This window comes from Cebus imitator, unplaced genomic scaffold, assembly GCF_001604975.1.
Source record: "Cebus imitator isolate Cc_AM_T3 unplaced genomic scaffold, Cebus_imitator-1.0 Scaffold537, whole genome shotgun sequence".
Classification (NCBI taxonomy): domain Eukaryota; kingdom Metazoa; phylum Chordata; class Mammalia; order Primates; family Cebidae; genus Cebus; species Cebus imitator.
Genome location: NW_016107852.1, coordinates 1029600 through 1055323, shown reverse-complemented (window position 1 = coordinate 1055323; position 25724 = coordinate 1029600). Strand labels below are relative to the sequence as shown.

Sequence of the window (25724 nt, the reverse complement as noted above, 5' to 3'; positions counted from 1 at the left end):
GCACCGCACACCCAGACAAAATCAGTGAATAATTTATTCAAATAGACTCCTAGAGTGGGATTATTGGGTCTAGGGACAAAAAGTTTTCATGAACTCAAGAGCCTTTGAATATCAACACATTGCTCCAAAAGCAGTGTCTGAGCAACTATTTCAGCATATCCAGCCCAAAATTGGTGTTCAAGGTTTTCAGAAATTTTTTCTTCTTTAGTAGCGGCAAAATAGCATCTTCTTGTTTGAACTTGCATTTCTTGAATTACTGGAGAAGCATAATAGTTTTTACCATGCATGAAGGGAGACTGTTTTAAAACAAAAGTAAAAGAATTTTCAATCAGCATAAGCTTCCATTTGGGTTCCCAGAAGGCTGGGCAGAAGCAGAACTGAGAACAGCCTCTCTGAGCTGTGTGTAGTGGACATAGAGTCGCTGGCCAGGCTGACACCTGACCTGTAGATGAAGGATCAGATGCAGCCCGGATTAGCTTGAAAGCTGAACACTGACATGATTTAATACAGCCACAACCCACGTCAGCCTGACAGCAGTCTTTCAGGAAGGCAACACCATGAGAATCGTTAAACCAGCTGTCCTGATGTAAGCCACTTCCAAGTGATAAAAATAAGCACTCAGGGAATGCATTAGGCTTTCACGGGAATCCATAATACTTTTAAGGAAAGTTTCGAAACTCAAGAGCACTACTGGTTGTTCCTTAGGTCAGTAAAGTGCTATTTAATAATTAAACACAACTTAAGCATCCATGTTGCCATCTGCACAGTCTAAATTCACCCAGAGGTAATGCAGACCAACTTGGAGAGCTTGGCCTAATTGTGTATGGATGGTGTATTGGCCTAATTGTGTACTGGACTCCAGATTAATAAAACTCTTCAAATGGCAAAACACCAATTGATTTGCTTTGCTTTTTAAAATTGCTCCCCGAAATGAAGCAAACCCAACCCAGACTCTTGCAGTAATTTATTTCCACTGTTTATACTTATTCTCTATTGAGCTAAACGAAATAAACTGCCATTAACATTCTACTCTTATTCCTGACCTTATTTTAACTCAGTAAAAATGTATTGGCATTCATTTATTTATGTCACTGTTGCTTAATTCATTTTGATTTAATTGTAACTGTCATAATTTTAACTAATGAGTTCTGATAGTTCAGATTCAAATGCTAGCTCATGGGTGAGCTGTTACTTTGTTTATAAATTACATATGGTGGAACGGCAATCCCAAAAAACCTCCTGCTACAAAATACCCACTAACTTATTTTTGAAAGTTTCTAGGTGATTATAAATGTGCAGCCAAGTTTGAGAATGGATGACTTAAAGGGGAAAAAAACCAGCTACCGGATAGCAATTTAAACATAGAACCAGGTGGAAATTGGGAAGGGGGGAAACATATATGGGGGTGGTGAGAAAGAGGATTTTAAGATGTGAATAAATAAGAAATAAAGCCATGGAAACAAGGCCCACATTCTGTGTGTAACTTGTACAGCCAATCTCATTATTTTGCAACCTGTTGGTTGTGATTATATCTCTCAAAATTGAAATAAGTAATATTTTCATCACCTACCTATTTCTATGTCTCCTCTTCCATTACTGTTGATTATCAGAAGTACAGTGTTAAAAGAAAATACCCTTAAAAGGGGAATTGTGGGGGCTGGGAGGACTGGTGAGATGTTAGTCAAAGGACACAAAATTTCAGTTTGATATGAATAAATTCAAGAGATCTATGGTACATCATGGTGATTACAGTGAATAATATATTGGGCCAGGCACAGTGGCCCATGCCTATAATCCCAGCACTTTAGGAGGCAAAGGTGGGAAGATTGCTTAAGCTCAGGAAATGGAGACCAGCCTGGGCAACATAACAAGACCCCATCTCTACAAAAAAAATTTTTTTAATTAGCCTGGCATGGTGGTGCACATCTGTAGTTCCAGCTACTTTAGAGGTTGAAGCAGAAGGATGGCTTGAACCCAGGAGGTCAAGGCTGCAGTGAGCCATGGTTGTGCCACTGTTTTCCAGCCTGGGTGACAGAGAGAGGCCCTATCTCAAAAAAATAAATAAATAAAACCAAACCAAAACAAAACAAAAAACCCAAAACACTGTATATTTGAAAAATGCTGAGATTAGATTTTAAGTGTTCAAAACAAAGATAAGCGGTTGAGGTAACATGTATGTTAAATTGCTTGATTTAGCCATTTCACTATGTATATCTGTGTATATCTATAACCCTCTCAAAACATCATGTTGCATACCCTAAATAGGTTCAATTCTGACTTGTCAATCAAAAAAAGGAATATAAAAAAATGGGACTTGCGGTGAGTGATTACATTAGTTTAACAAAGGCATTCTGCCTCACACTCTCTCTGGAAAGTGTGTAAAATTCAGAAGCTGAAGGGGCCAGAAGGCTAGGACAAACGAGTGATACAGATCGTGGGTTGGTACATTTGCTAACATGTCAAACCCCAACAACAATATTCATTTCTACAAAGAAACACACCCTCTCCCATTTCTGTTAAACACATGATCCTCTCAAGCTAGCCTTCATTTTCCTTCTTTTGTTAAGGAGTGTCAGATATAGAGAGATATTCCTCTACTCTAAGAAAGATAACAGCACATGCACAGCAACAGACACCTTCACTGGGTCTTGGGAGCCAATAAGGGTGCAAAGGACAGTGGGTGCTGTGGTCTGAATGTTTATGTCCCCTCAAAACTCCTGTGTTGATATCCTCACCCCCAAGGTGGTAAGATTAGGAGGCAGGGCCTTTGGAGGTGATTAGGTCATGAGCATAGAGCCCTCTCAAATGGGATTAGTTCTCTTATAAAAGGGACCCCAAAGAGCTTACTCACCACGTGAAGTTAGAGTGAGAAGACCATAATCTATGAGGCAGTGAGCCCTCACCAGACACCAAATCTGCCAGGGCCTTGATCTTGGACTTCCCAGCCTCCAGAACTGTAAGAAATACATTTCTATTGTATGTAAGCCACCAAGTCTATGCTATTGTGTGACAGCAGCCTGAATGGACTAAGACAGCAGGAAACAGGGAAGGTAGGTCTCTTTTAAGGGTCAGCCTCTTTTCTGGCCAGACAGCTGTCACACAGAACTTGGTATGGCCAGCACCAAAGAGCATCCACATGTTTCAAGAGAAGCTGGAAATCTGGACCAATGGGTGGAGTTTCCAGATTTTCAAGGTATACATCATTCATGAGACAAACGTGATCACTGGCCTTAGAGTGCGACGAAATGTGAGACTAAACAACAAAATGCAAACAAAATCATTTCCAAAGACATAGTTTTCTCTATTCATCCAAGTAATACTTACTGACCCTCTGTTTGATATAAGACATTGCATTTGCCAGTAAGAAAAGACACAAAACTAAATATGACAGGACCTCTACCTTCAAGGAGAGCTTTCGTACTAGATTAAAATACCAAACTACGTCATATGGGTTGAAAATCCCTGCAGGGCTGAGGCTAGAAGGGAATTATTGAGTAATTCAATTACAGAGATATGAATGCTCTTCTCTACTCTGATCAGCACTCAGTAAAAGACAGGAGATTGTGGAATCGGAATTATTGATGGCCCAAACTACTGTTTTTAACGCTGGACTCATGGGAAAGCTAAAAGGACACAGTAAATGAAAGACACACTAAGCAAAATCCTGGTTGTTTGAAAACATTAACAATACAGCTTCCAAACTGGCCTTACAGGAATATAAAACTGATACTATGTATTTTTTTAAATATTCTAAAAATCAGAATAATTAATTAAATGAAAACTAGATCAACAGTTCTCAAAGTATGATCTCAGGACCCCTCAGGGGGCCCTAAGACCTTCTCAGGAAGGCCCATAAGGTCAAAACTATTTTTATGTTAATACTAAGGTATCATTTGCCTTTTTTATTCTATTCTTTCTGAGTGTAGAGTGGAGTTTTCCAGAGGCCACATGATGTGTAATGATGTCACATTTGGACTTGTGTATTCTTCTGTTTTAAAAATTTCTCAAAAATACATATCACTTTCAATTTCTAATATTGTAAATATCAATAGGTATAACCCACGGAAACATAAGTTATTTGGGGTCCTCAGTAATTTTTAAGAGTATGAAGGGGCCCAGGAGTTTGAATTGGATTAGAACATCTGTAAGGGTAGAGACTGCATCTTGTTCAGTGTTATATCCATAGCTCTTAGCACACTGCCTTGCAAATGGTACACACCCAGTAAATACTTGCCAAATAAAAGAATGACTGTGACAGCATGTACCTAAAGGTGCTTTTAGATATAGAAAGCAAACACCTAAAGTGGTCTTCAGTTTCCCTTGGTGGTTTTTTCCAGTCATCAGCTTGAATTAGAAATGGTCCCTTCCTTAGTGTATCATGTATAGATAGCACATATCTTGATGATATGGCCAGGAATGTCTAGTTGCTTGGCCAACATCCTGTGTTTTCATTAATGAGCTTATAATTCTACCTCCCAATTCTTCCTGCGAAACAAGCAAATGTCTGGCAGAACAGATGGCCCCTTTGCTGTGGCCTGACAGAATGAAGTCTTGTATTTTATTAAACAATAAAGCAAAGAAGTTTTCACAGGCAGGAACCTTCCCCTCCTCACCAAATAATATTTCCTTTAATGTAAACTTGCAGATTAATAGTAATTATTAGTAGTAATATCCTCAATTAGAATTATCATCTTAAGGAATGAAGACATGCGCTAAAATAATCACTATACAAGTATAAAGAACTTTTTAAAAAATACCTGTTCCTAAAATTGCAGATTATTATCCCACAGCAACCTGCCTCCAGTAACGGGTTTTATGATAAGCACTTTAACCTGGGTTCTGTTCCTAATGAGTCTGATTCAGCAGGTCTGGGGTGGGGTCTGGTATTTTCTAAATTTTCACAAGTGATTTTGATGCATCTCCTAGAGTCTAGGGATTATGCTGACAACTGGTGGTCTACTGTATTATCTTAATCATTAATAAGGAATGCACTCATAGTCAACATGAATTAGTAAGATACTGAAAGAAACAATATAATTTTGATATCACAAGATCGTGTTTCTAAAAGCCAGGAAATAATCTGGATAATTTTAGGAGTTAGAGAATCTTGCAAGGAGATTAATGACGCTGCCTCTGTTTACAGCACTGTGGTTTCTTCTTGTGCTGAGCCAATCACATTGCTCCATTACAAACTTGGAAAAGAGAAACTAGGAGGTGAAGCATGTCCATGAGAGATCAGCAGCTGGAAAGTCACCCCGAGGCGGGGCTGAGCAAGCCTGGATGAGTACAGAGCCAGGCTGAGTAAACAGAGGAAGCCTGTTGGTGGAGAAAGCAGAGGAGAGACAGAGTGTGCCTGGTTCCTGCTGACGTTCCACTTTCAATTGTCCTCTCAGGAGGCCTTACTGTGCCGTGGTTCTTGCCCTTTGATTTCTATGAGCTTTCCAGATTTACAAAAAGAAAAAAATAAGAATCCCATTTTGCTTGAGCTAGCTTGAGTAGGCCTCAACTCCTTAGGGAGCCAAGAATCGGGATACATTATTGTCTGTAAGAACAATGTGGCATGTGGTGGCAGGGGGTGACCACAGAATTTATTGTCCAAAGCGGAAATCTTCTGGAGGAAAGGGGGTGTTCATGATTACACCAGAACAACAGGTACAAAGAAACCAGGTAGGACTATCCCGGGCAAATGGGATGTACGGTCATCCTTGAGATGGGAAAAGTGGGTTCAGGATCAGGAGACCAGCTGGCGCGCCTAGCTCTACCCCTCCCTCTCCATTTGTCTTTAAATAAGTCAATTCCATTTCCTGAGCCTCAATTTCCTTGACAGTAAGATAAGAGATTTAAGATATCTTTACTGTTTTTTTCTGATCAAGAAAAATTTTAGACTAAGGTAAGTCTTCTTTGAATAGAGGCAACTCGGGAAATGAAGTAGATATGCAAGAAGGAGCCTTTTCAAATTATATATAGCTGAATGCCTTTATGTATACATTGATGAAGATGTTTTACTGATTTGACTTTAAAAAAGAAGATCCCATATAGTCACCAATCAAAGCAGTCTGGTTATCAGTGATTATATTTTACTTCTCGAGGCATCAGTAGAACAGCTCCAAAGTTGCTATGGCTCCCAAAAGAAACCAGCTGGTACTGATTTGCCTAAGCCTCAGGTCCAGACGAAGGGGAAGTGTATTTGTCTTGTTCATTGCATCTCTGAAGCCTAATGCTACAGTCCTGCCTTGACCTGTGAGGAGGAAGTAAAAGGTATAAACAGTATCCAGCATCCCACTGGTTCCTTTGCCAGCCCATCCCTTGTTAGCCAGTTCTGACTGTGGCCAGTTCTGCTTCCCTGTTACTGGGAGATAGTCAAATTGCCAGCACGTCTGCAGAGATCAGGGGTGCAAATTTAATATTCTGAACTGCATAGCTGCTCTTAAAGGTCACTGTGCCTGTGTCATAGGTGCTCTTAAAGGTCACTGTGCCTGGGATCTTGGAAGTTTGGAGCTAGAAGGAACCATAGCTTGTGTAAATCCAATTCCAATTCACAGATGACAAATAATAGCTAAAGACATAACAAATGCTGGGCGCAGTGGCTCATGCATGTAATCCCAGCAGTTTGGGAGGCCGAGGTGGGCGGATCTCAAGGTCAAGAGATCAAGACCATCCTGGTCAACACGATGAAACCCTGCCTCTACTAAAAATACAAAAATTAGCTGAGCATGGTGTTGCACGCCTGTAGTCCCAGCTACTCGGGAGGCTGAGGCAAAAGAATCGCTTGAACCCAGGAGGCAGAGGTTACAGTGAGCCAAGATCATGCCACTCCGCTCCAGCCTTGCATCTCAAAAAACAAACAAAAAAACCTAACAAATGTTAACGTTCAGGCATTTGTGAGGCACTGTGCTGGGTGCTTTATAGCAATCATATTATTTCATTCTTATGACAACTTTATGACATAGGTATTCTTATCCTTATTATGCATATTTTCAAAATGAGGATCCTGAGGCTTTGAGGGATTAAATAACTTGCTATTGTGCTTGTTCAGCTTAGCCCAAGAAATCCTTAGGGACAGAAAGAAAAAGTTTGACTCAGTTCTGCTGATTCTGAGGACACCTTTCTATTAAAATGATCACAGGTGAGTCAAGAGGCATTTAACATGTATCTCAGGCACTGCACTGGGTATCAAGGCGGTTCACTGGGCTACCAGATGAAATGTAACATAAACTCCTGCCCTTCCAGGCCTAAGGGAGGAAAAGGAACTGTTGGGTCTCTGTGAAGCTCTCTCTTCATGAAGCCCCAAATGCCTGCAAGGAAATGCCTTATTAATGCTCATAATACCCCTAGGAAGAGGGTGTGGGAAAAAGAGAAGAGAGGTACTATAATGCCTCTCTTGAAAATGAGAAAACTGAAGCAGAAACAATTACAGGCCTTGCCTGATATAAGACAGTCACCGTTGAGGCCAAGAATGAAATAAAATTGTCTTGGTTCTTTCTACTATATTCACTGGCCAAAATAAAAAGTCTGTCTTCAGTTACCTGTTGTCACTGCAGGTTTCAAGGACAATTATCATTTGAGGCAACTTTTTTGACGGGAATTATCTTACTAAGCTTCCCACACCTACTCATTTGAATTTCATCGCTTTTCCCTCTCCCCTTTTTGATGTAGACAAGTCAGGGCATGGACAATCTTCACATGAAAAAGCAAAGAACTAGAAATATCACAGTAGATTATATTTCAACTAGATTAGAATCAAGTTATGAATGAATTCTCCCATAGTGGCAATAAAGATGACTGCCATATATTGATCACCTCCTTCTGTGCCCAATACTCTAAGTGTTTTATACTTAGTCCTACAATAATACACATGCAGAGACAAATCCCGTTTTTGTGGGTCCTGAAGCTTATACAATTTGAAGGGCCCTTCTTAAGAAAAGGAAAATTTGGGATATGGAATTAGGTACAGGGCTCTGGAAAAGCCTGTGAAAGTGAGGGACCCAAAGCTTAACTTTGTGAGTTTCACAGTAAATGCACTGCTGTGCCCAAGTTAGCTAACATCTCATATCTCCACTTTTACAAGCAATGAAATTAAGAACCAGGTAAGTAACTTGAGCTAAGTCATAAAGCTTATAATAGTAATGACAGGATTTGAACATATGGAATCTGACTCCAAATCCCATGTATTTTCTTTGTGTGGCTTCTAATAAATATAAAATTGCTATCATTTATTAGGCACTAACTATATCCCAGAAAGAGCACTCTTTAAGGTTATAAGAATTATTTGAGAAAGTAGATGTGATCATTAGTCCTTATTATCCCCATTTGCAGATGGGAAAAACATGAATCAAGTAAGATTAAATAGCCCATGGTCATCCACCTGGTATAAGGTGGAAGCTAGGCTTCATGCCCAGGAGTGTAAGGTCCTCACTCTTTCCCACTAACCTATGCTACCTACCACCCTACACGTAATCCAGGAAAAAGCAAAATAGCAATGTGTGACTTACCTCTAATGACAACAGTACTTCCACATCTGCCCACTGAAACTAGCCCTGTCCTTTAGTTTCACACAATACACTGCGCAGTCCTCCTTAGCTGGGATTGAGCAGCTCTGAAAGTCCACTTCCCTATACTGTTATTACTTATCAAAATGAGTCCATTTCTCATGGAAAAAAACACTTGGACATATCAACACAAACTCAGGCCCCAGCCAAGTCGTCTTATAGCCACCCCCTTACCCAGAGAAATGGAGACCCACAGAGAATCTAAGGGCTGGCTATAATGGGAACCACTGGAAGATCACTCATCCTATAGGACTCCCTTGAAAAAGCCTTTCAAAGTCATACAAGAAAACTCACATATTGACTATAATCGGATTGCTTAACTCTAGTCACCCAAAGCAAGAGTTGACATTCTCAAACACATCTCACCATGGATTTGGACATGGACAGGAGTGGAGAAAGGATTTGGTTTCTTGTTTCCTTGAACATGAGTGCTCAGAGGAAACTGACCTGCGAGATGCTCAGTCAGTGGGCCCTTGGCAATGTGAACTTTAAACATTACATTATGCTTTGCCATGGTGCTTTTTGAAAAATTGCCTTTAACTGCCAGATTTCAGGTGCTCAATTAATTACTTTTGGAAACTCAGTTAAAGGAATATACCCATTGCCACCTGGAATAAAATAGCTTTTACTAACTGGAGAGTGCTGTGATTCAAACTGGACTAGGCTGGGCTTCTTTATCTGGCCACAGCAAGTGCAGAACAGCGGGAGAAATTAAGCATGCAGTTATGAATGCTAACAAGAAAGGCTGCTGTTCCAGTGACTTTTTTTTTCTTTTTTAAGGAAAAAATGATCCCAGGAACTCTCTCTTGTTCCTCTTTTGATACAGCTTGGTGGGTGTGGGGGAAAGGGCAGATGAAATGAGCAGTGAAATTAAAAGATGGAGAAGTCTTCTTAAAGGACTGGCTCTCCAGCCCAATCATCTAGGGGAAGAGGCAAGCTCAGATTCTTGCAGGGATCTAAATGCATCTGTGCCTGAAAATTACGGCCGTTTGAGAAGAAGAATCCATGGTGAGACAAAGCAACACAGATTGCTGGTACAAGATACAAAGCCACTGAGTCGGCGTTCAGCACAGACTGATGGATGAAATGTCACCCAGTCTTAAGGACTGGCTCAGCTACCAATTGCCCTGGCCAGCCCAGGGAGGCAAGAACACAATAGACCGCCCACCCACTTCTCATCCCCGAGGCGCACACCACTTCAAAGGCCACAGCAAGCAGACAGCATAACCTTCGTCTTCTGCGGTGTCTTTCATTTAGTTCTGTTTCTTCATGAAGTGGGAGGGAAACAAGTTTGGGCCCACCTGAGATTGGGATGTAGACGGAAGGAGTCGGGAGAGTTGCAAACGTCAGAACACAACCGAAAGCCTTTTTAAAAGTCAGGATCCATAGCCTTACTTATTACTGTAGAATGAACAGAGTCGGCTCCATCCTTCCCCATCCTCCTTTAACCCTCGCCTACCAAGCCCTGGAAGACAGGGAAGCGCGAAGGGCCCTAGTGCAGACGCTCTGCCCCGTACAAGGCGCAGCAGCAGCGGTGGGAGGCTGCGCTGGTGGACCCACAACACACACACAGCCCGCCCCGCCTCACCTTCTCGATACTCTGGTCCACGGCCTTCTGGAAGACCCGGGCCACCAGCAGCGTGACGCTGGTCACCAGCAGGAGCAGGGACAACGTCCCTGCCGTGTAGAAGCAGCATCGGCCCATTCTGCGCGCCGCTCACCGGCCGGGCCGGGCCTCACCCGCCAGGGATCCAACTGCAAGGAGGGAGGAGCCGCCACCAGAGCCGCCACCAAAGCCGAAGACCCGGGACCCTTCAGCGCCCGCGCCCTCGCTCTGGGCTCCGCGGCCCGGCGAGCGCAGCCCCCGGTGCACTGGGCGGGCGGGGCCGCGGAGAGACGGGCCCGGCCTCGGTTTCGGTTCCCCCGCCCGGCAGCCCGCGGCGCCAGCCTAGCGCAGCTCGGGAGAGTGCAGGGAGCGCGCAGGGCCGTGACGTTCGCGGGCCCGGCTCGCCGCAACCCGGGGAGGCGACTGCCGGCGACTGCGCGGGGAGGCGGGCGGGGGCGGAGGCCGCAGTCATGCGCCCTGCGGCGGCGGCAGCGATTCGGCCCGCGCCCTCCCCGGCTGGTCCCCTGTGGCCCTGAGTGTCTGCGGCGCCTGAGCCAGACCCGGCCTGGCTGCTCCCAGCGCCTGCACTGCAGGCCAGACACTCACCCCACCGGAATCACCGAACCCGGTTCACACACTCATTCGCTCATCCGCACATAGATCTGAGGGCCTGCCATGGGCCAAGTGCTGCAGATTCAGGGTGGTTGGGCCATTCCCCTGCTCCAAGTTAGCGGGGACACTGTTACCGCAATTATAAGGCAACGTAATAAGTGCTTCTACCAGGTGCCTGCTGAGATCACGCCAGCAAGCACGTTCTGCCTGGATGACCTAGGACCCCCACATTGAACTGCGGTCTGCGGCATGCGTAAGAGTTTGTCACGTAAGGGGCATGAGCAAGAAAGGAAGATGAGCGAAAAAGGGAGGAGGAGGCATTTCACGGAGAAGGACGTGCTGAGCAAAACCATTGGGGGTGAAAGAGCCAAACCTGTAGGAAGCAAGAAGAAGTTCCATCTAACGGTAGGCTCAGGTGTTCAGGGTGTGGAGTCGGAGGTGTTGAGGCCCCAAGGGGTCAGACTTTGAAGGGCTCTTGGTATCCTGTTGAAAGGTGGAAGTTGGCGAGCTTAAAGCAGGCAGCGCTGGTGTTCTTGTCTGCTTTGCTCACTGTCTGTCCTAGACACCTAGGACCAAGGCCTGCACACAGCAAGGACTCAAGAAGTGTTAGTTAAATGAGTGTTTCTTCTATGCCAGCGCTCAACTAGGTGTTTTGCACTGTTCTACTAATTTAATATCTTGGCAGTCCTATGAATAGGAGGTTGTGTTTGTCCCAGTCATCCAGAAACAGTGGCAGATGGGAGTACCATGCATGAGAGTTTTGAGGGAAACAGACAAGGAGCTGGACCTGGGATTCAGGTGTGAAAGAGGTAGGCAAGGAAGGAAGGCTGGGTGGAAGGAAGCACTTGATATTATACACACTTCATGTCTAAAAGTTTAGCAAGGCCACGGGGGTGCAGAATCCTTTAGCCAAATAGGCCTGTCCCAGAGGTCTGTCATCTCCCAAAGAGAGGCCTGCCTTAGTATCCCTACTATCCCTGCTGTGCTCAGTCCTGGTCTGGGAGCAGCCTTAGGAAGCTGGCCTCTGCAGCAACCTGGGGATAAATATCAGAGGATGGATTTCAGCAGAGCTCAGCAGTTGAGGCAGAGCCATTGGTTAGTTATGCTGTCTACACTGCAAGATCCAAGAAGTACGTTTCCTTGGAAACTATATTGTATCATCCTCATTTTACACTCAAGAACACCGGGGCTCTGAGTTAAGTAACCTAACAAGCTCAACCTGTTGCTGAGTAGTGGATCCTGCCTGAACCATGATGCAGGGCTGGCTGGTGGCCTCCAAAACCCTCACTTTTTCTACTCTGTGCATTGCTGCCTCCCAATCTGACACTAATGAGAATCTGGGGACAGCAAATCAGTTAGAAGGTTTTGTTGAGGACTTGGTGAGACAGTGTGATGGTTTTAAAATGGTGGCAAATTATTTGTCACTCCTTTTGTTGAGAGGTAGGGTCTATACTTTCTCACCCAGAATTTGGGCTGGTTTTAGCAATTTGTTAAACCAATAGAATACAGTGGAAATGACCGTATCCTGGAACTTCTGAAGCTAGATCATAAATGCCTTGCAACTTCTGCCTGGGCCTCTGGAAATCCTTGCTCTTGGAGCCTCAAGTCACCCCTAAATTCAGCTACCCAGAGACTACTGCAGAGAATATGGGAAAGACCGTGGGGAGATGCCCTGAGTCTGTAGGAAGAGAAATGTCCCAGCAGTCCCCAGCTGTTCCTAGCCTTTGAGTTCCAGGCCCTAGACATTGTAGAGCAGATATGAGTGGTCCTTGCTGAACACTGCTCAAAATGCAAAATAAAGGATTGTTGCTAAGCCAGTCAGTGTTGGTGTGGTACGTTACTCAGTAGATAACTGGAGCAGATGGTGAGGGCAGGACTGCGGCTGGGACATTTTGCAGCTACCAAAGCTCTTCAAGCAGCAGCCCCAGAGGACCAGTCCTGTGTGCAAATAGAACCTGGTGGGGTCCTGAATGATTCAGCTGTCCCCAGCCTGGTGGCTGGGTGGTCTCCAGGCCTCAGTTGTCCACAGTCGACAGCCTTTCTCTACCCCTAATCCTGCCTCTTCTCTGCTGTAAGTTCCAGTTAGCTACGTGAACTCTGCCCTGTGCCCCAGTTTGCTTAAGCAGCCACGCCAGCCCACTAACCCTCACATGTCTCCTACCTAGGCATCGGTTGAAGTCCTCCTGCAATCTATATGTCTTTTCCTTCCCTAACTAGAAAAAACTAGTCGGTAACTTGCCTGCCTGGGCACACTGGCACTCGGAAGTTCATGCTTGCCTTGAACTTCCACCCCCTACTCTCTGACTGCTAAAATCAGATTTTCTGTTTGCTGGCTCCATTCTGGAGGGCAAACCCCTTCCACTCCTGGATCACCAATTCCAGGGTACTTTTCCTTCTCACTGTTCATTGAGGTCCCTTCTTGCCTCTTGTCTGGGCTACCAGGACAGAAGCAGACTGTGGGGATGGAGGGATGGAGGCGATTTGATAAACATATCTCAGTGTGGGAGAGTTTCTAAACAAGGGCTTCCAGCTCAAGTTGCCCTCTCTCTGAGGATCTCACTCTGTTGTTTCCACTATGTCAGGCAATTAGTAAGCCGCTTCCCCTTTAAAACTCTGGGCAAGCTGAACGAAAACCTCTTTCTTGGTTCCTCTTAGCACAGCTGACCAGACTGGCATTTTTTAAATGTGTAAACATAAGACAGAACCTAATTATAAAAAATATAAACAGCTTTTAAGAAAATAATGTATGTTCCCAAAATAGCAGTCTGTGATCCCACAGTAATCTCTGTCTTATCACAAAGGCTGGCACAACTTTTTAGCAGCTGGCCTGGCTGTCTTTCTGTTCAGTTCCATCTTCTCTACCCACAGCTACGTTCAGAGGCTTTTGACATGAAGCCCCAAAATCCAGATGTAAGTTTCTTAATGCCCTTTGGGGCTTCCTCCTCATTTCTGATCTATAAGACACGTCTACACCACTAATTGGCATTGTTAATTTATTGCCATAGTGTCATCTTACACCACAGGCAGGGCACAGTGGCTCATGCCTGTAATCCCAGCATTTTGGGAAGCTAAGGCAGGAGAGTCACTTGAGCCCAGTTTGAGATCAGCCTGGACAATGTAGCAAGACTTCGTCTCTACAAAAATAAAATTAAAAAAATTAGCAGGCATGGTTGCATCTGCTTATGATCCCAGCTACTTGAGAGGCTGAGGTGGGAAGATCACTTGAGTCCAGAAGGTCAAGGCTGCAGTGGGCAGTGATTGTGCCACTGCAATCCAACCTGGGCGACAGAGCGAGACCCTATCTCATAAATAAAATAAAATAATATTTTATAACCCTGTGTGGTAGAATCTGCCTATTTTTGTAGGTTCATGTTGCTCCTCATGTCAAAGGTGGAGTCCGTTTCCTCCCTTTAATCTGGGCTGGGCTCGTGACCTGTTTTGACCAGTAGAATATGGCCGAACCCATCTGTGCCAGTGCTAGGCTTAGATCTGGCAGCTTCTTCATTTGCCTTCTTGGGACCCAACTGTCAGGTCAGAAGCTCAGATTAGACTGCTGAAAGGTAAGAGACCGTGTGGAGAGGGACACTGGAGAATGAGAGGCCACATAGATGTCACAGCTCCAACCAAGTTTCCAGATGAATACAACCTACGCCCCACAGAACAGAGATAATGAGCTGTCCCTGTTGAGTCCTGTCCAAATCACAGAACTGTGAGCAAATGAATAGCTGTATATCAAGCTACTAAGTTTTGGGGTGGTTTGTTATGCCATGATAAATAACAGAAACACCATTTTTTATCATTTTAATATTCCAGGAGCCTAAATATGAATGAAAATGGCCCTCGCCCTTGCCTTCTTTGGGATAGGTCAGACTCCAAGATGTTTCTAAAAGTCTTGGCTTTCTTCTTATTACTTGAAGGTGATCTATAAAATGTACAATCACACCCTACTGATTTGACGTATGTTATTCCTAAATGTTTGTGGAGCATCCTGAATCCTGAGCCATACAGAATCCATAAGAAAAAAATTACTCTCTCCTCCCTCCTCCCCTACCTATCATTCCAAAGTTCTTACATTACAGAACTGCTTTATGCAGATAGGCTTACAGATCCCCAGAGGAGAGCTCATATACCATTTATATGATACCACATGCACCAATGCCAGGGCACAGGGAATCTCTGTGAAGTTATCCATGGCCCTGTCTGCTGTCTCCTCCAATCAAGAAACCCTCATGGCTACCTCATTACCATTTTTGCACCCCTAACTAGGAGAATCTTTTCTAGTTTGTTTTGGTTTGGTTTGGCTTTTATTTTGATTTGGGTTATAAGAAAATGAGAATTCCCCTCTTCAAATTCTTATTTTTCTTTCTATTCCCCTAAGAATGCAGATTTTTTGAAACACAGAAGTAGGGGAGACACCCTATTTGCCTTTTTCTCTTCCCTTTCCTGAAAACACAAGCGTAGTGTTGTCTAACTAATAGAATGTGTGGGTGAAGGGCGAGGAGTCAGGAGAGCAAAGAGGAGGAAAAAATAGTGAGCAAAAAGGGTGAATATGTCAGCAATATTATCTGCTACTTGTACCTATGCCAAGCACTATGCTAGAAGTGGGTTTGCATTACTTCATTTATTCCTCACAGTGCCCTATGATGTAGACATTCCAGTTCTATTTTAAGGATAAGGAAACTGAGGCACAGAGAGGTTGACAAAGTAGTCCAATGTTACATGGCCAGTAGGAAGCAAAGGTAATACTAAACCCAAGTCGGTCAGATGCTTTAGTCAGGCTCTTAACCCCTTAGCCACTGCTTGGGACTTCTGGCCTCATGTTTACTGACAGTAAAAGGAAAGCAGTGAAAATTGCAAAAACAAAAACAAAACCAAAAAAAACTATGGCATTGGAATATTCATGGTGACCTGGGCATCCAGGAGGGGTAGAGGTTGGAATTAGTGGCTGTGAGAGAGAATGCCTCTGCCTGAACCTGATGTTGAACTAGAATAGAGAGCCAGGAAGGAGTTGCCAGTCCAGTGGCCAAAAATATACTTTCCAATGTATCCAATGTATATTCCAACATGAAATGTATTCTAATCTGTTCTCACTTGAGGTACTTTGATGGTACTTTCTAGAAGCAAATGAAGCTTGGGTTGTGTTTCAACTCAGTGTGGCAAAGCCAGCATATTATGAAATATCAAGGCTGTCTGATTTCCTGCCCATTGTGAAATCAGGGCTAAATAAACAACACTCGAGGTCACAGTTATTCTTTAATGATGGGGAAAAGCTGTATAAAAGAGAAAACCAGGTTTACTCAGCATCTCTTTCTGAGGGGAAGAAAGGGGGGATGGAGGGTGAAGAGGGGACTGCCTGAGGGTAGAGGCAGACCTTGTCAGCCTGCAGCGGTGGGCGGAAGATATTTGGCCAGAGATGGGGTGCGGTGGTGGATTGGGGGGTGGCAGGCTTAGATATTAGACTATGGAAAGGGTAAAAATCAGCCCCGCCCCTCACCACTAACCTGTCTCATGATTCCTAACCACTGCACTCGCCACATATCCTGAGCCTCTGAAATGATTACCCAGAACTCTCCTATACTCATCTAACCTCAGAGAAGACTGCTAGTCTGTTAATTTTACAACGGTTGTAAGCATTTCCAGTTCTTTCATAAATAACAAATACTGTTTATAATTAGTGTCAATGAAAAACGTTTCAGATGCCGGGCGCGGTGGCTCAAGCCTGTAATCCCAGCACTTTGGGAGGCTGAGGCGGGTGGATCACGAGGTCAAGAGATCGAGACCATCCTGGCCAANTTTTAGAAGAGACAGGGTTTCATCATGTTGGCCAGGCTGGTCTTAAGCGCCTGACCTCAGGTGATCCACCTGCCTCATGCACCCAAAGTGCTGGAATTACAGGCATAAGCCACTGCACCTGACCTATTCCCCATTATTTTAAGTGAAGTATTTCAAGAACAGAAAACCAAATAACGCGTGTTCTCACTTATTAGCTAAAGAGCTAAGTATCAAATACTCACAGACACAAAGATGGGAACAATTGACACTGGGGACTACTTGAAGGGGGAGGTGGGTGGGAGTGTGGGTACCTATTGGGTATCATGCCCACTACCTGGGTGACAGAATCCTTCATATTCCAAACCTCAGTGACGCGCAATTTACCCATATAACAAACTTGCACATGTACCACCTGAACCTAAAATAAAAATCAAAGGGAAAAAATGCCTATTCCTTAATATATGCCACATGATGTTGTGGAATTCATCCCAAACTCTGTAACAATAGGTGACTACCACGAAGGGATCCACCTGGTGCACTAATATCTCTGTATGAAACAAGAAAAGGAAACTGCGCATTTAAGAATGAGGCCTATACAGAATTTCAGGGAGCCTGGGCAGGCCCAATCCTTTATCTGAAGAAAAATCTTAATATTCGGTGGTACAAAATGCTACTTTTAAATTCAGTCTCCAGTCCTTCCAGTGTCCAATTCATGAACATCAGGGCATCTTCTTTCCTATCCTTTTTTTTTTTTTTTTTTTTTTTTTTTTTTTTTTATTTTAAAATTTAGTTGTGGGAAAAAATTTTTTAAAATTTTTGGAATTTTTTTTTTTTTTTTTTTTTTTTTGAGACGTAGCTTCACTCTTGTTGCTCAGGCTGGAGTGCAATGGTGTGATCTCCGCTCACTGCAACCTCTACCTCCTGAGTTAAAGCAATTCTGCCTCAGGCTCCCGAGTAGCTTGATACTACAGGCATGCACCACCATGCCCAGCTAATTTTTGTATTTTTAGTAGAGGCAGGGTTTCACCACGTTGACCAGGATAGTCTCGATCTCTTGACGTTGTGATCCTCCTGCCTCAGCCTTCCAAAGTGCTGGGATTACAGGCATGAGCCACAGCGCCCGTCCAGTTCTGGCAATTTCTTTACCGAGGGAGAAATAAAAGGGATAACCAGTCATATATGCATTTTCTGTTACATAAGAAGAAAGATTGTGCAAGAACGGCTCCAGGTGCTCACCTAGGGTCAGCTGGAACCCCAGGAGCTTCCTCATTCTCTTGGCAGAGACAGTATACATACCCAGCTTCCCCCGGGGCTGGCAGCTTCCCCATGGGAAACTGCACAACTCACAGGCCTGAAGGTCCCTAGTTGATTCCTAATCAACTCCTATAGTCAGCTCCCGCCGGGCGCGGTGGCTCAAGCCTGTAATCCCAGCACTTTGGGAGGCCGAGGCGGGTGGATCACGAGGTTAAGAGATTGAGACCATCCTGGTCAACANCTACTTTTAAATTCAGTCTCCAGTCCTTCCAGTGTCCAATTCATGAACATCAGGGCATCTTCTTTCCTATCCTTTTTTTTTTTTTTTTTTTTTTTGAGACTGAATCTCACTGTGTCACCCAGGCTGGAGTGCAGTGGCATGGTCTCAGCTCACTGCAAACTTCACCTCCCAGGTTCAAGCGATTCTCGTACCTCAGCCTCCCAAGTCGCTAGGACTAGGCATGAGCTACCATGTCCAGCTATTTTTTGTATTTTTTGGTAGAAATGGGGTGTCACCATGTTGGCCAGGCTGGTCTCAAACTCCTGACCTCAGGTGATCGGTCCGCTGTGGCCTCCCAAAGTGCTGGGATTATAGACGTGAGCCACTGTGCCTGGCCTTTTTCCTATCTTCTCTTTAGTCTTTTTCTCTCTGCTGCCTCCACCAGCCCTGTCCTATAGGAGCCTCTCAAGTTCTGGATAATTATGAGAGGAGACTTTAGGTCCTTCACATTGTTTGAGAGTCAACAGCAAAACCCATCCTTTTCTTGTCACTGCTGAAGTTCTCTCGAACTCTGTTTGCTCTGCCTTAGCAAAACGTAAATATTACTTGCTATATGCCAAAGTCTGTTATAAGGACTTCATATCTAGTAATTTTTCAAAGGTGTGGGTAGGGGAAGAAGACCCTGCTTGTGTATATTTCTACCATGGAGGACTTGTAAGCCCCAGCTGAGCACCTAATTTAAGTGTTGGTCAGGAAAGAGTTCTAATCTGGAGCTCAGAAGAAAGGCAGGTGGGAAGAGGCCCAATAAAGCCTCATGCATGGGAAAGGACCATGTAGGTGTAAGAATTATCTGGCAGGATCAGATTTTGACAGGTGCATGCATCAGACTAATGATAATTTCACACCCCTTCAAGGCCATATTTTTGTTAAATATCAAAGGTAAGGATTTTGAGGGGCTGGTGACAGATGTCAGCCTCTTGCCAATCCAGCTCTGGGGACATGTTTGTACACCTGATTAGTGAAACAGTCCTCCAAATGTTAATTAAAACTACACTCCTTGGAAGTACTTTATTTTAACCCCAGTTCATTTCTGCAGGTGGCTTTACCAAGCGCTCCCTCCAAACACATAAAGTACTTGGCCTGTGAAAGGCTTTGGGAGACAGAATTGTCTCCTTCTTGGTAGATTTCCAGTGAGTTTTGGGTAATCTGCATCCTGGGGAATGGCACGGTAGCCTGCCCCTTGTTGAATCCTACTTAGCCAGAAATCTAACTTTGAGAATTCATCAAAAATTGGCTTGATACTGTCAGAATATAGCAGAATCCTGTACAATCCAGAATCAGAATCAGAATGTGATGTGCATCACAATATTATCACAGCTCTCTTTATTATCACCATTCTCTTCCTCTAATCCCTTGCTACTCAAAATGTGATCCTAAGACACTGAGTTGGAACCACCTAGGAGCCTGTTAGAAATAGACTCTCAGGCCGTGGTCTGGGCCAATTGAACAAAATTTGCATTTGAACAAGAACAACCTATGATCCATGAATCAAGTGTGAGATGCATAGCAGGTTAACCCACAGTCCCTCAAGTCCCAGTCACAACCGTATTTTTCCATAGCCCTTCTTCAGGGGACCTCAGAACTCATATTCGCATTCTCCACTCTCACCCACCCTGCCCCACTAAAAGGAGAGTGTCCCTGGCCTGCTTTCCACCCTCAGGGTTTCCCTGGACTACTGATGAGCAGTACATCTTGGGACATTCAGGCTTCATCTTTGGACTGCTGGCCCTCCCCCGAAGGATAAGTGACACAGTCATGCCCTGTCTTCCTAGGTTCTGATGTTGGGGGAATGTAATTAAAAATAAAATATCCTACCAACCCAGGAGACCTTCTCACAAACACAGAGGAGAAAGACAATTTATTTTTGAATAGATGTTAAACTAAATTGACGTGCATCACAGGCAATCCACTACAGAGACTGCAGATTGCAAAGTCGGGAAGAACTCAGATTTTCTGTGCTTGCCTCGGCAGCACATATACCAAAGTTGGAATGATAAAGAGAAGATTAGCATGGCCCCTGCACAAGGATGGCACGCAAATTCGTCAAGTGTTCCATGTTTTTCATCCCATGCTCATGGTTAAGAAGAATCAATATTATGAAAATGGCCATACTGCCCAAAGTAATTTATAGATTCAATGCTATCCCCATCAAACTACCATTGACCTTCTTCACAGAACTGGAAAAAACCACCTTAAACTTCATATGGAACCAAAAAAGAGCCCGCATAGCCAAGACAATTCTAAGAAAAAAGAACAAAGATGGAGGCATCATGCTACCTGACTTCAAACTATACTACATGGCTACAGTAATCAAAACAGCATGGTACTGTTACCAAAACAGAGATATAGACGAATGGAACAGAACAGAGGCCTCAGAAGTAATGCCACACAGCTACAACCATCTGATAATTTGACAAACCTGACAAAAATAAGCAATGGGGAAAGGATTCCCTGTTTAATAAATGGTGTGAGGAAAACTGGCTAGCCATGTGCAGAAAGCTGAAACTGTACTCCTTCCTTACACCTTATACAAAAATTAACTCTAGATGGATTAAAGATTCAAACATAAGACCTAACACCATAAAAACCCTATAATAAAACCATGGCAATACCATTCAGGACATAGGCATAGGCAAGGATTTCATGACTAAAACACCAAAAGCGATGGCAACAAAAGCCAAAATAGACAAATGGGATCTAATTAAACTTAAAACCTTCTGCACAGCAAAAGAAAAAATCATTAGAGTGAACTGGCAAAATAGAATGGGAAAAAATTTTTGCAAGCTACCCATCTGACAAAGGGCTAATATCCAGAATCCACAAAGAACTAAAACAAACAAACAAGAAAAAAACAACCCCATCAAAAAGTGGGTGAAAGATATGAACAGACGCTTTTCAAAAGAAGACATTTATATGGCCAAAAAACATATGAAAAAATGCTCATCATCTCTGGTCATTAGAGAAATGCAAATCAAAACCACATCGAGATACCATCTCACACCAGTTAGAATGGTGATCATTAAAATATCTGGAGACAACAAATGCTGGAGAGGATGTGAAGAAATCGGAATGCTTTTACACTGTTGGTGGGAGTGTAAACTAGTTCAATCATTTTGAAAGACAGTGTGGTGATTCCTCAAGGATCTAGAAATAGAAATACCATTTGACCCAGCAATCCCATTACTGAGTATATACTCAAAGGATTATAAATCAATCTATTATAAAGACATATGTACACATATGTTCACTGCAGCACTGTTTACAATAGCAAAGACATGGAACCAACTCAAATGCCCATCAAAGATAGACTGGATAAAGAAAATGTGGCACATATACATGATACTTTTAAAAATACTATGCAGCCATAAAAAAGGATGAATTCATGTCCTTTGCAGGGACATGGATGAATCTGGAAACCATCATTCTCAGCAAACTGACACAAGAACAGAAAACCAAACACTGCATGTTTCCACTCATAAGTGGGTGTTGAACAATGAGAACACATGGACACATCACACACTCGGGTCTGTTGAAGAGTGGGGGGCTAGGGGAGGGATAGCAAAGGCTGGGGAGATTGAGGAGGGATAACATTAGGAGAAATACCTAATGTGGGTGACAGGGGGATGGAGGCAGCAAACCACTATGGCATGTGTATATCTATGTAACAATCCGGCAAGATCTGCACATATATCCCAGAAATTAAAGTAAAATTAAAAAAAGAAAAAGAAAAAGAAATCTTACCCTTTCTATATCTAGGCAGATACAGTCCATTACATACATGTTTTCATGTATGAGGACTTGTCGACACTATTGTCACACATAGTTCATCCTAAATTCACTGGGTAATTGGGCTGGCCATCTGTGTTAATTTCCTTTATCTAAAGGAAAAATAAAACTTCTCATATCTTTATGACAGGAGGTAGTTTTGCAGCTTACAGCCATGCAGCTGCCATGTTAGGCTCCTGCCCTCCCACAGAAATGGGGAGAGGCGGGGCTGTCTTTCTTGATGATTACACTTCAAAGGGTTCATTTCCACATCCTTAAGAGAAACATTCCTGTTCTGTAAAGGTGGCAAGAGACTTTTTAAAGCCTTTAAGAAGATTTATATACATCTTAAAAGGGCAGAGAAAGAATTTACAGTTATAACTTTTTAAAATTTCTTTTTTATTTTATTGAGTCAGGATCTCTCTCTGTCACTCAAGCAGAATACAGTGGCATGATCTTGGTTCACTGCAACCTCTGCCTCCCAGACTCAGGCAATTCTCCTGGGCCAGCCTTCCAAGTAACTGGGACTACAGATGCATACTACTATGCCCAGCTAATTTTTGTATTTTATTTTATTTATTTTTTATTTCTATAGTTTTTGGGGGAACAGGTGGTGTTTGGTTGCATGGAAGAGTTCTTTAGTGGAGATTTCTGAGATTTCGGTGCACACATCACCCGAGCAGTGTACACCATGCCCAATGTGTAGTCTTATATCCCTCAACCACCTCCCACCCTTCCCCCCAAATCCCCAAAGTCCATCATATCATTATTATGCCTTTGCATCCTCATAGCTTAGCTCCCACTCGTGAGAACATACAATGTTTGATTTTCCATTCCTGAGTTACTTCATTTAGAATAATGGTGTTCAACTCCACCCAGGTTGTTGCAAAATATTCAAATGTGCTCTGAATGAAGAGATCCCTGCCAACAGGCTTTGTGTGAGCAACATGGCTGTTTATTCACCCAGATGCAGGCAGCCTGAGTCCAAAAAGAAAGTCAGCGGAGGGCAGAGAGATATGAGTTTGTTTTATAGGTTTGGTGTAGGCAGTGGAAAGTTACAGAGGTTACAGTTCAGGGTGGTTTTTTGCAAGCTGGGAGGGGGTCCCACAGTCTGGAGTCACAAGGTTGGCCAAGGTTCATTACAAAGTCCAGTTGCCTTATCAGTTGAGGCAGGAATAAGGAACAATAGAAGAAGGTCTCAAAGTTAATTAGGCACCAAAGGGGTTAATCATTCTTCCCCTTTCTGTGGTCTTCCAGTAGCTTCAGACTTTCTAGTTCTAGGAACTCATCTGGAATGTATGTGCAGGTCACAGAGGTTACCATGCCATCCATGGTGCAGTCAGTTGGCTTAAAAGACCATACACAAATGCTATTATTTTGTTCCTTTTTATGGTTGAGTAGTATTCCGTGTGTGTGTGTGTGTGTGTGTGTGTGTGTGTGTCTTACATTTTTTTTTTGTCAGATGGAGTTTCACTCTTGTTGCCCAGGCTGGAGTGCCATGGTGCGATCTCGGCTCACTGCAACCTCTGTCTCCTGGGTTCAAGCAATTCTCCTGCCTCAGCCTCCTGAGTAGCTGGGATTATAGGCATGTACCACCACATCCAGCTAATTTTGTATTTTTTTTTTAATTTTAGTTGGTCAGGCTAGTCTTGAACTCCTGACCTTAGGTGATCCACCCGCCTCAGCCTCCCAAAAGACTGGGATTACAGGCCACATTTTCTTTATTCATTCATTAGTTGATAGGCATTTGAGCTAGTTCTGTATTTTTTCAATTGCATATTGTGCTGTTATAAAGACTTGTGCAAGTGTCTTTTTCATATAATGACTTCTTTTCCTCTGGTAGATAAGAATCTTTAGCGTTTTCTAGGTATATGATCATATATCATCAGCAAACAGTGACAGTTTGACTTACTCTTTACCGATTTGGATGCCATTCTTCCCTTGTCTGTCTGCTCTGGCTAAGACTTCTAGTACAGTGTTGAATAGCGGTGATGAAAGTGGGCATCCTTGTCTTGTTTCAGTTCTGAGGGGGAATGCTTTCAAATTTTCCCCGCTCAGTATAATGTTGGCTGTGGGTTTGCCATAGATGGTTTTTATTACCTTGAGGTGTGCCCCTTCTATGCCAAGTTTGCCCAGTGTTTTAATCGTAAAGCGTTGCTGGATTTTCTCAAATGCTTTTCCTGCATCTATTGAGATAATCAAATGATTTTTGTTTTTAATTCTGTTTATGTGATGTATCACATTTATTGACTTGCTTAAGTTAAACCACCCCTGTATCCCTAGTATGAAACTCACTTGATCATGCCATATTATCTTTTTGATGTGCTGTTGGATTCAGTTAGCTTGTATTTTGTTGCAGATTTTTGTATCTATGTTTGTCAGGAATATTGGTCTGTAATGTTTTTTGTTGTGTTTTCCTGGTTTCGTTTTTAGGATAATACTGGCTTCACGGAATGATTTAGGGAGGATTTCCTCCTTCTCTATCATTGAAATAGCTTCAATAAGATTGGTACCAATTTGCCTTTGAATGTCTGTTATAATTCAGCTGTGAATCCATCTGGTCCTGGACTTCTTTTTGTTGGCAATTTTAAAATTACTGTTTCAATCTTGCTGCTTTCTATATTGGTCTGTTCAGAGTTTCTATTTCTTCCTGATTTAATCAGGAGAGTTGTATATTTCCAGGAATTTATTCATCTTCTCTAGATTTTCTAGTTTGTGTGAATAAAAGGTGTTCATAGTAGCCTTAAATGATCTTTTGTATTTCTGTGATATTGGTTGCAACTGCTTCCATTTCATTTCTAATTGAGCTTATTTGAATCTTCTCTCTTCTCTTCTTGGTTAACCTCATTAATGGTCAATTGATTTTCTTTACCATTTCAAATAGTCAGTTTTTTGTTTCATTTGTCTTTTGAATGTTTTTGTTTGTTCCAATTCATTTAATTCTGTCCTGATATTTCTTTTCTTCTGCTTTGGGTTTGGATTCTTCTTGTTTCTCTAATTCCTTGAGAGGTGGCCTTAGAGTGTTTATTTTGTGCAGTTTCAGACTGAACTTTCCTCTTAGCACTACTTTTGCTGTATTTCAGAGGGTTTGATAAGTTATGTCTGTTGGGTGCCAGCCTCAACCCTGTACGTGGGTGCCCTTAGTCCTGTTGGTGATGAGGGAGTGAGAAAAGAAATAAAAACAAAGATAAGAGTAGAGTTCCACCATATGGGTCCAGGGGAACAAATGCACAAGCAAGGGGACAGCATTGGCCCTGAGTTCTGGGCTCCACACACTTTTATTAGGTGCGTTATCTTGTTAATCTTGCGGGCTGTGGTGAGGGGAGGTGAGAAGGGTAAACTAAAAGCTATTGTGGGGTAAACTGATGGGGGGTAGAGCATGCATCTGCAGCATTCAATAGTAAATGTAGTTCTAAGAAATGCTAACTTAGGGCACTGAATTTTACTACCCATGGTTATCAAGGTGCATGTGCATAGAGCACAGCAAGTAAGGCACCACCAAGTCTGACCACACACAATGCATCAAGGGGCTTTTACCTCCCAAGCATTGCAGACACAGAGCAATCAGAGTTACTCCATATTTTGAGAACTTAGACAGAGTCTGTGGCATTCCAGTTACTTCTGCCCTGCAAGGCTTTCCTGTCTTTCAAGCGCCCATCTGCAAAGACCATCCCAAGTCTTGTGAGCAGAGGTTGCATTCCTTCCCAGAGTTCTTGCATAAGCCCTCTTTATGAGACCCTCATGCAGACCCTATGTTGGGAAGAGATCGTGGGACCAAAGCAGTCTTTCCTGCCTTGCAACCACACTGCAGCATTCCAGAGTTTTAAAGCACTCTTAGATGATTGTTACCACAGGCATCCTGTTACCAGTTTTTTTTTTTTTTTTT

At 43.2% G+C, this 25724-nt stretch overlaps 1 protein-coding gene and 1 non-coding gene across 2 annotated transcripts in view; one reads left to right on the top strand and one right to left on the bottom strand.

Moving 5' to 3' along the window:
* The window catches only part of SCARB2 (scavenger receptor class B member 2), a 56310-nt gene extending 45723 nt beyond the window's left edge, over window positions 1-10587 (bottom strand). Inside the window, exon 1 of the mRNA XM_017514788.2 lies at window positions 10138-10587. Within this exon, the coding sequence (XP_017370277.1) occupies window positions 10138-10254 (117 nt within the window). The 5' untranslated portion in view covers window positions 10255-10587. The remainder of the gene's footprint in view (window positions 1-10137) is intronic.
* A 9441-nt stretch (window positions 10588-20028) lies between these two features.
* Window positions 20029-20135, top strand: LOC119468941. The gene has a single exon (XR_005197752.1). It is a non-coding gene; the product is annotated as a U6 spliceosomal RNA (small nuclear RNA).
* Window positions 20136-25724: the final 5589 nt, after the last annotated feature.